The sequence below is a fragment of the Rhinatrema bivittatum genome, chromosome 5 (assembly GCF_901001135.1).
Source record: "Rhinatrema bivittatum chromosome 5, aRhiBiv1.1, whole genome shotgun sequence".
NCBI classification, from domain to species: domain Eukaryota; kingdom Metazoa; phylum Chordata; class Amphibia; order Gymnophiona; family Rhinatrematidae; genus Rhinatrema; species Rhinatrema bivittatum.
In genome coordinates, this window is record NC_042619.1 from 99,581,161 (window position 1) to 99,594,419 (window position 13,259).

General features: G+C 41.9%; 1 protein-coding gene across 1 annotated transcript in view; it reads left to right on the plus strand.

Annotated features, from left to right (window-relative positions):
* The window catches only part of RXFP2 (relaxin family peptide receptor 2), a 213,145-nt gene that overhangs the window by 50,503 nt on the left and 149,383 nt on the right, over positions 1–13,259 (plus strand). The window contains exons 3-4 of the mRNA XM_029603167.1: positions 6,119–6,224; positions 11,592–11,663. Of these exons, the coding sequence (XP_029459027.1) occupies positions 6,119–6,224; positions 11,592–11,663 (178 nt within the window). The remainder of the gene's footprint in view (positions 1–6,118; positions 6,225–11,591; positions 11,664–13,259) is intronic.

The window sequence follows — 13,259 nt, forward strand, 5'->3', positions numbered from 1 at the left end:
TTCTTCAGCTCCTCTATCCAGTTATGGGTAACAGGGCAGAAGGTCTGAATATCTGCAAAATGTGAACTCTCAGACCCCACCTATCTTAAAACATCACACAAAGGAACCATTCTATATAAAGGTTCCTGAGGGACTTGACACTCCAAAATCCATGACAAAGATTGAACATGTCCCGACATTAATTGCTGGGAGCAAATACAAAGAAAAGAAGTAAACCATTGTAAAACCTTCCCAGCAATCTCAACTACTCTTAATTGTGAAGATTAACTGTATCAAAGGCAGCTTTTATTATTTATTTTATTAAAAGCTTTTATATACCGACTTTCTTGATACAAATCAAATCAACTCGGTTTACATCGAACTAGGCAGTAACTATAATCAACTATAATCAACAAGAGACAATTTGAAGGAGTATAAAGTTACATTATAACAAGGATGCCTTAACTGGGAGTAGGAAATAAGAAAGGGGGAACAAAGATAGAGTACAATATACAAGAGAGTATGTGAGGGAGGCAAGGAGCCATCCTCATGATAACTTGTAACATGATTTAGCGTTTATTTATTTACATAATTGCTGGAACATTATTTATTTTTTTATGTTTACATCTCTTTTATTGAACTTTTAATCTTTAACACTTGAGCCCAGGTTGTGAGTGGTTCCTGCAAACCTTTCTGGGACTTCACCCAGATATATAATTAAGCCAACGATAACACGCTTTTAAATCAAAAAAGATCCTCACTACATTATGACCCTGACCTAACTCCCTATACGTGTTATCCAACAAAACCATTGTGACCCTGCTTTGCCTGTCACTAAGTTTTTGCCCTATTTTTCTAGTACAGTAGGGAGTGATCAAGTTTTGGGGAGTCACCTTTGGACTTATCCCCACCTTTTTGAAGATAGGCTTTAGGGGACTAAAAATAAAAAAAAATCCCCCAAACAAGTGAATTGGGTCTTTGCAATCCTCCAAACAGACTGACCCAGAGGAGAGAGTGTTTCTCTGTGTAGTGAAGGAGATCAGGGGAGAAGATTTGGAGTTTGAGGACTTTTACTATATTTTGGGCTCCTACTGGAGCCAGTTCCTACAGAGGGGATTCCCCCTGGATGTACTAGATGTGATCATTTTTTTTTTGCCTTTGCTGAAGACATAGAGCAAGAAGTTAAGAGATGTGAGAGTTTTGTGCATTCCAGTGGCAATAGCTGGATTGGTTTTGACTTTGAAAGGCTAGTTTTGGACTGAGGGGATTTTTCCACCTTTTCCCTTCCTTTTTAAATGCTGGAGTTGCAACAGGGGTATCTTATCCTGAGAAGGGGAGGTTTACTTGATATGGATGATGGTGCAAGAAAGCAAAGAGCTAGAAGGGGAGAGGCATGGATACAGGGACTATGGAATTTCTGACACTTATTTTCCTTATGTTATTTTTGATATTCACCATCCTGGCTTGGATTTTAATTTACAAACTAAAGTACAATTTTGTTTGAACACCAAGCTGGACCCAAAAGACTTGTTCTTTTCTTGGATTTAGGATCAATGAGAAAGAGAGCGAGTGTTGCGGTGTGTTTTTTCTTTTTCTTTTCTGTGTCTTGTGGCCCCCTCTAGCATCACCCTTTGAAAAAAATGCAGAAGAGCAGTGAGATTTGACTGATTGGTATAGACCATGGACCATGTCTAGCTACTCCAAGGGCACAGGAAGTCCAGCTACCCCCCCCCCCCCCCCCCGCCAGATGAAGCCTGGCAACGTAGCACCCCGAGTGCAGCCAACCAGAGGTCCTGCTATACTATTAAAATTGTCTTAGTACTCAGTACTTATGGAAGCTTGACTGGCAGGCATCCAACACCAAGTGATCATCCAAAAAGTCTAATAGCAGTAATGTCACCACTTTTTCCTACACCTTACCCAAAAAGGATAGGTTGGAAACTGGTCTAAAATTATCTTTAACTGCCACATCAAGCGATGGTCTATTAAAAAGTGGTTTAATAAATGCTCTTTTAAATGAATCAGGGAATAACCCTTCCCCCAGTGAGGCATTAACCAACAAAATTAATTTCTCCATCAGAGAAGATTTGGCAGACTTGACCAATGCTAGCAGAGAAGGATCCAAGACAACCAAATAACTTCATCATCTTCAGGATATCTACTAAATATTAGGAGCTCCCCAATGAGTTCTCCTACTTCCCATTTTCCACCTCTTCTAATTCAGGGAGCCACCCATCACAATAAAAATATTATATTCCTGCAAATATCCCTCACTTATTTCACAATCATCACTTCTTCCACAGTTACCCATTCAATGGTCCAACCCAACAAACACATCCATAGCTACCTGAGCTCCATAATCCATTTCTCCTGGTTTACTCTCCTGCATTTCTACCCCCACTTTCACTATTTTCAATCAAAAGTATTTTTTAAAATCCTCCCACCATTCCTCTACACTACCAAGTACCACCTCCTTCTCAGGATTCGCAGTCAGTCTTTTAACGATCGAAAACAATTCCTTTGGCAGAGGTCTGGATCATACTTTCAATATACTTATGTCTAACAAATCTAACAGCCACCTGATAACTACTAGCAGGTGCCTTCCAACTCATCTGATCCTCCACATCCTCTTTGTTAGGGGTTGTGGACCCTTGGGCCGGTCGGGACGAGAGAAGGAGGCTGCGGAGGACCTCAGCTACAGGTCCCAACCGGGAGGCGGCTCGATGGACAGGATGGATTTGAATGCCGAAACTGGATGGAGTCCTATGCGGCCAAGGACTCGAGGATGACAAGGAGGCTGGACAGCGTTGGGCCCTGGAGTCGTGATCTCTTCACCCTGGAGACCGGCGCTCCCCCGAGAGGAGCTCGTAGGAGCCCGGCCGCTGGGACTTTTGGAGATTCGCCCTGGAAGCCAGAGCCCCCCCAGGAGGAGCCTGTAGGGGCCCAGCCGCTGGGACTTAGGAGAATCTTCGGCCAGTGGAGCGAAGAAGATCCGAGACGGAGTCCAGGAAGGAAACAAGTCGGAGTCGAGGACGGAGCCGGGTCAAGTCAGAGGTCAGAAGTCGTACCGAAGCCGAAGAGGAATTCCAGAAGCGAAGTCAGGGACGGAGCCGGGTCAAGACGGAGAATGGTCAGCAGGCAAACCGGGTCGGAGCGAGGCTGTAATCAGGAACGCGGCAACTGAAGCAGGAACCCTGGGAACCTCGTTGCAAGGCAGGGAGTGCTCTAACTGCAGGGCTTAAATAGCCCTGCAGCGTCTGACGTCAGCAGCCGGGTGGAAGGATTCTCCCCGCGCTGGCCCCTTTAAATTTGAAGCCCTAGCGCGCGTGCGCGGCTAGGGGGCGGGGCCAGCCGCGGGAGGACGCCGGCTGCTACTTCGGCGTGGGAGCGTCGCGTGCGAGGCCTGCCCGGCCTCAACGGAGCCGGGGGGGGGGGGGGGACCGGAGCCGAGTCGGGGGTGAGTGGCGGTCCCGGGGCTGACCCGGGATCGCAACACTCTTCACCTGACATTTCTTTTTTAATTTCCTCATCAACTGTTTCTGCCTCCTCATTTCCTCAGAAAACCAGGGAGCTGATTTCCTCAAACTTTCTCTAATCGTTTTAGTGGAGCAAGTACTTCAAACACAACTCCCAACTCTACATCCCACTTCTCTATCATAGCCTTCCTGAAAAAAATCTCAGTTATATGGCCTAAACTTTCCTCAAATACTTCTGAAACCAAATCTTTCATCACTCACACCTCTTTAAATTCCCTCCCTTTCTTCCTAGCCTTTGGTAATTCAGACATCGAATGATGGTCTGATCAAGGAACTGGTGTTATTGTTGGACTAGAAACAAACAACTTACCCCCTCCCATACATAAAAAAGTAAATTCAGTATCCCCACATACACACACACCTTATGTGTAGGGGAGTCTACAACTTGAGTAAAACTCATGCCCACCATGCCTCATAAATTGACCACTAGCCCCTCTCAATCCTTCCGCCTCCTGAACATTAAAGTCACCTAGGACCTACTATAGGTGTATATATATAATAAAAGGGTTTTGGTAAATGAATTCTATGTGCATTAATATTAGTTGTTCTATAAGTTCTTTTCTGTGTTATACCTATGAATACAGTATCTGATATTTGTTATAACTCTTTTCTAGATGATGATAGTGGCTGGACAAATGTTATTAATAATCCCCTTCAATATCTACAAAATGTTGCACAAAACTGCAGTAAGTTTTTTTTTATATATTTAATGATGTTACTTGCTTAGAGCTTGACTTTGAGGTCTATGCACTAAACTGCAAAGTTTTGGAGTTTTGTTTGTTTTTATGCACATAGGGGTAGATTTTAAAAGAAGTGTGCGCGGCCTACATGTGCGCGCGCTATCTGGCTACTACTACTGTGAGGATCTGGCTTTCGTGAGTTTAAGTATCTTAGAGGAGCTCTTCAGATTGTTTAGAGAATACAGTCATCTTAGGCTGGAGTTGGACTTTGTGTAGGTAATGAAATATGGGGCCATAAAGAGAACTACCTAATGCACAGTTGGTCAACTCCAGTCTTGAGAACTACATAAGCCAGTTTTTCAGAATATCCACAACAAATATGTATGAGACAGATTTGCATGCACTGCCTCCATTGTATGCAAATCTATCTCATGCATATTCGTTGTGGATATCCTGAAAACCTGGCTGTTTGCAGCTCTCAAAGACTGAAGTTGGCCATCCCTGACTTAAAGGCCTGATTTCCTAAGCTTTTTTCACCAAAGACACAGAATCGAAGAAGAGTATTAGTGCATGGTTGGCCAATTCTAGTCCTCATGAGCAACAAACAGGCCCAGTTTTTAGAAATCATAATGAAAATGCATGAGGTAGATTTGCATGCACTGCCTCCACTGTATGCAAATATATCTCATGTATATTCATTGTGGATATCCTGAAAACCTGGCCTCTTTGTGGCTCTCGAGGACTGGAATTGGCCACTCCTGCCTTAGTAAATTAGGCCGTAAGCTTGTTTTTTAATATTACTGTAAATAAGAACTATGATATTTCATTCCTCCAATAACATTAGAAGCCAAGCTCCCCCTGTTGAAGTATTACATTGGCATATATTGAAAAATGCTTTTAAAAAAATGCTGTTTCCAAAATGTCGAATACTTGCTAGGCAGGATATCTCTATTGAGGAATTAGTCAACCTTCATACGATACCAAATAAATTGGTTATCGTGCTGATAAGCCCTTAGATTAAAAGGCCTTGGAATCATTAGGTGACTTAATATTGTGTGATTGTTCCAGGAAAGTTATCCTTAAGTAAGGTTATCCTTGCACTTATCTTTAAATCCACTTTCATTGATTGATATCGCCATCCGACATCGCGATTGGTTATCAGTACGATATTCAATTTATTTGGTATCGTATGAAGGTTGACTAATTCCTCAATAGAGATATCCTGCCTAGCAAGTATTATATATTCTGTGTTTCTAACACTTGCTATACATTTGGGTCCTTGTTTAGAGTATGTTTCCAAAATGTCAGCATCCTATGGTAAATGTTCAATTTATGGTAATATTGTTTTAAAAATTTGAAGTGGTCTTCTTTGATATCATGGATATCAGAATAATTTCAAAGTTGCTAAAAATTAAAACTTCTCATTAGGAGACTTGATCGACTTTGGTAGTAAAAGCGCCGCTAGATGTATGCCTTTTGGAATGTGTTTTAATGCAAAAAGCCATTTGAATCTTTAACATGAATTCTAAAAAATAAGCTGCAGAATGAATGTGTTTAATGTTTAGGCTTAACTATAAACAGGATGGAAGCTATGATAGAGGCTCTTGTTTCTTCATAAAGTAACAGTAGTAGCCTCTGAAGAGGATAGAGTGTAATAACATTCTTACACTGAGACCTATAGTCTGGCTAAAGAACTATATCACAAGAAACAGAGCAAACAATATTTAAAAAATAATTCAAATTGCAACAACAAAAAAGAAAATTGAGGTCTTAATTACTGCCACCTGTAGTATAAGCTTGCACTATAATATATTTTATTTTAATGTATATACAATTTTAATTGCATATAATATGTACAAAACTATATTTTCTATTTAAAAAATGGCATAGTTCATGGTAGAAACAACTGGCATTTTCTCCTAGGTCTCCACCAATATCCACACAGCTGCACATGCAAAGGAACGGACCTAGAATGTGATGCTGTTGATTTACATTCTGTGCCGTGGGTGTCAGTTAGTGTAACAAAGTTGTAAGTAAACTTTCAATGTATCCATGTATTCAGGGTATGTGTGTGTGTGTATGTATGTGTGAGTATACACAATACATATATGTGTATATATATAAATATATATATTTTATTGTAAATTTCATTTCTTTCTTATATGCTGCTATCCCAGGTACAAGACTTGCCCATGCCATTGTATAATAATATCCATATATATATATATAAAAAAACTAATTAAAAAACAATTGAAATTTAAATTTAAACTCATCAATACCCTCCCTCTTTAACATCCCAACTCCCATAGCCCACCACAGAAAAAATATTTCTACATCTTTCATTCTCCACTACATAACCAAGCACCAAGAAAAGATGTTATTGCCCCACTCATACCATCCCATTTTAACATCATTCACCACCAAAAAATACCAACTTCCTTCTACCGCCATTTTCAACATGCCTCGATCCTCCTGGGAATAACCGAGTTTTCATTTTGTTTCTAATCTCCAACTGGGCTGAGTTCCACAATAGGGATGTGAATCGTTTTTTGACGATTTAAAATATCGTCCAATATTTTTTAAATCGTCAAAAATCTTTAAAGAGTGCCATACAATAGAAATTCCCCTGATTTATTGTGAAAAATCGTTAATCGGGTTTGTGTCCACTAACGGGAGTTATTTGGGGGGAGGGCGGGGAAACCGGCACACCAAAACAACCCCTAAACCCACCCCGACCCTTTAAAACTAATCTCTTACCTTCCCCCACCCTCCCAACCCCCCCCCCCCCCAAAATGTTTTAAAATCACCTGGTGGTCCAGTGGAAGCCCCGGGACCGATCGCCCGCTCTCAGGCCGTCGGCTGCCACTAATAAAAATGGCGCCGATGGCCCGATAAAAAAAAACCCACCCTGACCCTTTAAAACTGACCCCTTAGCCTCCCCCACCCTCCTGACCCCCCAAAAAACGTTTTAAAATTACCTGGTGGTCCAGTGGGGGTGACGGGAGCGATCTCCCGCTCTCAGGCCATCGGCTGCCACTAATAAAAATGGCGCCGATTGCCCTTTGCCCTTACCATGTGACAGGGTATCCGTGCCATTGGCCGGCCCCTGTCACATGGTAGGAACACTGGATGGCCGGCGCCATCTTTAAAGATGGTGACGGCCATGCCCGCGCCGTTTTAAAGGGTCAGGGTAGGTTTTTTGTTTATCGGATCGGGTGCAGCCGATAAACAAAAAACCAATTGGGCTGGACGATAAAAATTATAAGATTTGAATCGGAACCGGAACTGGAACCGAACCGATTCTGGTTCCGATTCACATCTCTATTCCACAACCCTTCATTTTCACTTATTGTGCATTTCCTGTTTGGAAGAAACCTGTAATAATGCATCTTGGGCTGAATGTAAATTATGCCCAGTGATATAACGTTTCAACATTTTCTGTAAATATCCAGGCTCTACACCCTTGATGGCCTGGAAAATCAAAATCATCAGCTTAAACTTCATTTGCTCTCTCATAGACAACCAATGTATTTGTATTTATTTTATTTATTTCACAATTTATATTCCACTTATTACTGGACTTCCATTCTAAGCAGACCACAAAAGCTGATGCAATAGCGGAGCAGCACTAAATCTATGAGGACAGCCAATGATGTTCCTTGCCACCATATTCTCTAATACTTTTAAGCATTGGACACTTTTATTTGGAAGGTCTACAAATGACAGTAATCTAACAAAGGTATAATAGAATAAATAAATAAATAAATAAATATATATATATATCTATCTATCTATCTATATATATATATATATATATATATATCTATATATCTATATATACATTCATCAGAAACAAAATAGGAAATGACAATAAAATTCCCTCAATCGTTTCATTTCATTCTCAAAATGAAAAGATTGAAAATCTGACTAAATTTTGTTGGTTTTCATATTTTGTTTTGAAAACCAAAAAATAAAAAGTCACCTGTTGGGCCTAGGCCGAGGCCTAAGGCCAAGTCTCACCTAGGATATAAGTCAAAGCTCAAGCAGGGGCCACAGCTTACACACAATGCCGGCACCTCAGCCTAGGCATAGGCCCGAGGCCAGGACCTCGGGCCTCGGCTTAGGTTGCGCCTGACACAGGGGCCATGGCCTGTGCCTGAACACAATGGTGGGGTTTTGACCTAAGCATGAGCAAAGGTCCAGACCCCAAAAGGTTTGCCAGGGCCAGGAAATTTCCAGGCCCCCATTTACCTTCTCTATTTGGGATCTGATGCTATGGTCCAGGTGCTGGTTCGATGTCTAGGCCCAAATGTCAGGACCCAGCCTTCAGGCAAGGCCTCGACATCGAGTCTGGGCCTGGGCCTTGGCCTAGGTGTAGGGATCCAGCCTCCGGGTTTGGCCCAGGTGTCAGTCTGGGCCTTAGCGTCAGCCTGGGCCTGGGCCTTAGCCGAGGCTGAGGTGCAAGTGTCAAGACCCGGCCTCCGGGCTGGGCCCCAGCCTAGGCTGAGTCCCTGGTGTCAGGACTCTGGTGTCAGGCCTTGGCCTAGCCTAGGCCATGACCCCAATGTCAGGCCTAAGCCAAGGCTTCGGGACAAGGCCTCAAAGTCTGGCCATTGCATACGGCCTACGCCAAGGTCGCAGAGACCTACTGTAGCCTAGGCCTACACAAGGCTGATGTTTCAGACTGGGCTTAGGCCTCTTCAGCAGATCCATACAGATTGGGTAAGTGAGGGCTGGGGAGGATCCTGGCCCTGGCAATTCTCTGGATGCTAGAGATGTGTGGTGGGGTTGGGAAGGCATTGGAAGGCCCCGTTTCTTTTTTCATTTGTTTTTGGGGTGATTTTCATTTCTAATGTTTATTTCGTTTTTGTAAAATAAAGAAAATGAAATAAACATTAAGGGCCGGATTTTAAAAGGGTTATGCGCATAAGGTACGCGCGTAACCCTTCTAAAATGGCCCTGCGCATGCCGAGCCTATATTGCATAGGCTTCCAGTGAGCGCAAAGCCCCGGGACGCGCGTAAGTCCTGGGGCTTTCTTAGGGTGGGCGTGTCGGGGGCGTGGTGCAATCGGCGTGTCATTCGGGGGCATGTCGGGGGCGTGACGCGGTCGGCACGTCATCCGGGGGGCGGTGCCCCGGGAGTGGTTCCGGCCCGGGGGCATTCCGGGGGTGTGGTCGTGGCCTCCGGACCAGCCCCCGGACCCGAACTTGGTGCGCGGGAGCTGGCCCGGCGCGCGCAAAGTTACGCCTGCTTCGAGCAGGCGTAACTTGTGCGACAAAGGTGGGGGGGGGTTTTAGATAGGGCCGGGGGGGTGGGTTAGGTAGGGGAAGGGAGGGGAAGGTGGGGGGAGGTGGAAAGAAAGTTCCCTCCGAGGCCGCTCCGATTTCAGAGCGGCCTTGGAGGGAACGGGCAGCGCGTGCAGGGCTCGGCGCGCACAAGTTGCACAAATGTGCACCCCCTTGCCCGCATGCGTATCTTATAAAATCCGGTGTACTTTTGTTCACGCCTGGTGTGCGAACAAAAGTACGCACACGCGCTTTGTTTTAAAATGTACCCCTAAATGAAATGAAATTTGTGAAAAATCACCTGAATAACAAAACTAAAAAATAAAATTAATATTTTTCCCAGCACATCCCTATAAATAGAATTCCCACAGGCCTGGAGACAAAACTAGTCTGACTCCAGCCTTTCTTAAAACATAATCTTTATTCACAACTTCAGTCATATACACCACAATGGACTGCCTTTACCCTCAGACAGTGTACTCTACTGTTTGTACTGCTCTGTCTCAGCTCAATGTTTGGACAGTGTTATATTACAAGATCTGCCTTCCTCCTGGAGACCTGGGTTTGGTATGGATCCCAGCTCTTATTCTCTAGTCTCTGGTTATGCCTTATGTCCCCATCTACCCCACAGGATCCCGCCCATAGAGCATATTCTCCTTAAGGAGAATATGCTCTATGGGCGGGATATCCTTCTATTTTTTAACTATCAGCAAGATATCCTTCTATCTTGCTGATAGTTAAAAAACCTCTTTCCTCTACTCACTCTAAGACTTAATTATTTATTCGCCCTTCTTGAGTTGACTTAGTTTACTTAATGTTTGCTTGACATTAAACTATTGTAAAGCTTGTTGCTATATTACGTTACAATGTGAACCGGGGTGATGTTTTTAACGTGCCCCGGTATATAAAAAATCTTTAAATAAATAATAAATAAGGAATTTAAGGTGGACCAGGCACCTAGCCTGGTCCTGCACAGGTAAATAGGGGAACAATAGGGGTACTGTCTCATTTACCTTCTTCCCCCTCTCCTTCCTGGATCCCATCCAGGAGAGTACTATATTGCTGAAGGTCTATATGTCTCTGTCTGTCATAAATGGTTTTATACCTTAAACTAGAATTTATGCCAGAACGTTTTTGTGCCAGTGAAGAATTTAAAGGCTTACACAATCTGTGTACATGATCGCAATAGGTTAAAATTTTGTGACTTTTTATCATTTTTTATGACGTTTGATTCCTGAAATGTTTAGCCCCCTACCCTCTTCAGTTTTTGCTCCACATGTCATACATCCTGGAACCGCTGTTGGCACATTTTCCTGCTGGTGAATTTTCTCAATTTCTGCTAATTCTGATTCATCTTTTGAAGTACTTTGACTTTTATCTGCACTCTGAAACTTGTCTCTATCAAAGCATCAATTTGTTCACCCAAAAAAATGTGTTTTCTTTCACTGATAAGAGTCTAAAATATAGTGGCATAAAAATGAGCCAGCAGAGGTTCTAGGGTGCAGGTTTTTAGTACATTTCCTTTAGATTTTACTGTGCATGCACAGTAAGTGTTTTCATTTTTGTTTTTAAAGATTTTGTTGGTTATTTCATCTAATTTTGTTAACTTTAAAACATTTACTATCAACAAACCAAAAATCTACAATAATTTCCTTTATTTTAAGTCATATGATACTAATGGTAAAGAAACTGCTATTGTCTCAGATTATACTACCAAAACTTTGAAATAAATAGACAAAATGCAGAATTATCGTCTGTGTTTAATACAGAGCATCAATTTGAGTACCAAAAACATTTGTTGCCTTTCAATTATGAAGCCTAAAATGTAGCAACATAAAAACTTGCCAGCAGTGGTTCTATGGTATACAAAAAGTTGGCAGTTCTAATTTAAATATGAAAGCATCCTTCATATTTTATACATCAGTTACAGTGGAACATTTTGTGTCCCTAAAGAAACCATAAATCTTATAAAATAATAATACATTTATATAAACCCTTTCTAAGTTTCTATTAATTCTTCTAGGTGTCAAATAGGAAATAAAACCACAAATCTTATAAAATAATAATACATTTATAAACACCCTTTCTAAGTTTCTATTAATTCTTCTAGGTCTCTAAAAGGAAATAAAATCTTCAATCTTTCAGATGAAGTTTTCGTCATGCATACAGAAATGAAATCTCTGTAAGTATTCTGTTAATACTAAAATAAGAAGTACCTGAAAAATTAGCCTAGAGATAGTGGGATTAAATATTGTAGTATATTGAACATAGTGAATATGGTCACCTATGATCTTATGTCGCACACAGCTTTTAATTATATGACACTGTCGGTACTGGGCACGTATTACTATACCTGTGCCTCTCTCTAAGGAAGTCTCTGTTCCGGCCAGAGCCCCCTGCAGGCTTCTTGTCAATGTACCCTTGTTGTGTGAGGGCTGGGCAGGGTCTCACCACTCTGCCCACGGGAGCCCTTCATACACTGGACTGGGCAAGTATTTAGTAATTCACATGAAAAATATTACATTTTAAATGAAAATGTCAACTACGCAAATAAAGCTTTAGAAATAGAAAAGTTTGTGTATAATGAAGAGATGCATGTAGAAATATATTTTCTTGCAGGTAAGAATTGCTTTTTTATATACATCCAATGCATGCAATTTTTAAAATGGAAATTTATGCATTATAAACAACACATGTGTAACATAACTCCTTTGCTTGTAGGTAGGTATTATAAAAAACGGGTTTAAATATTTGTCTTTGGTGAGGCAGAAAGAAAATAAAAGAGAAGAGCCAAGCACCTCAAACATCACCATAAGGCATGGGGGTAACCTGCATGAAGTGACAGTTACTATTCTAAGCTACTTGTTGGGCAGACTGGATGGACCATTTGCGTCTTCATCTGCTGTCATTTACTATGTTACTATTATCGGACCTGATTCATTAAGGCATTTCTCCCATTCTGTGTCTAAGGGAAAATGCCTTGATGAATCAATGTGTTAGATATCCTTAACTTATCTGAAATCTAACAGTGATCTAGTATTTAAATTACTAAGACCTAGATTCATCAAAATGCTATAAATGTAGTGGAAATAGCGCCTGTGATAAAAAAAAAAAAAAGAAAAAAGAGAGGATGGTTATTACACCTGCTCTATTTTTTACATCACATGCGGGCCGTTGCAGTAAAGTGTCCTCAGGCTGAGAGCACTGTTAGCCCCCACTTAGACATGCGTTTTCCACGCGCTATTTTTACGTCTTATACAGTAAGGAGTACTAGCGCGTGGAAAACGCGCTTCCAACCCTCCCGAATCTAATAGTGCTCGCAACATGCAAATGCATGTTGATGAGCCTGTTAGTCCCACACGATACAGAAAGTAAAATGTGCAGCCAAGCCACACATTTTACTTTCAGAAATTAACGCCTGCCAAAGGGAGGCGTTAATTTCAGCCAGCACCAGGAAAGTGTACAGAAAAGCAGAAAAAACTGCTTTGCTGTACACCCTCTGACTTAATATCATAGCGATATTAAGTTGAGGCCCCAAAGATAAAAAAAAAAATAAAAAATCTAAAAAAAAAAATCTGCCCGCAGCACGTGGGATGGAAAATGGACGCTCAATTTTGCCGGTGTCCGTTTTCCGAACCCGTAGCTGTCAGCGGGCTTTGACAACCGACGCCAGTAAAATTAAGCGTCAGCTGTCAAACCCGCTGACAGCTGCCGCTTCTCTCAAAAAGGAGGCTCTAGGGACGCGCTAGTGTCTCTAGTGCCTCCTTTTTACCACGAG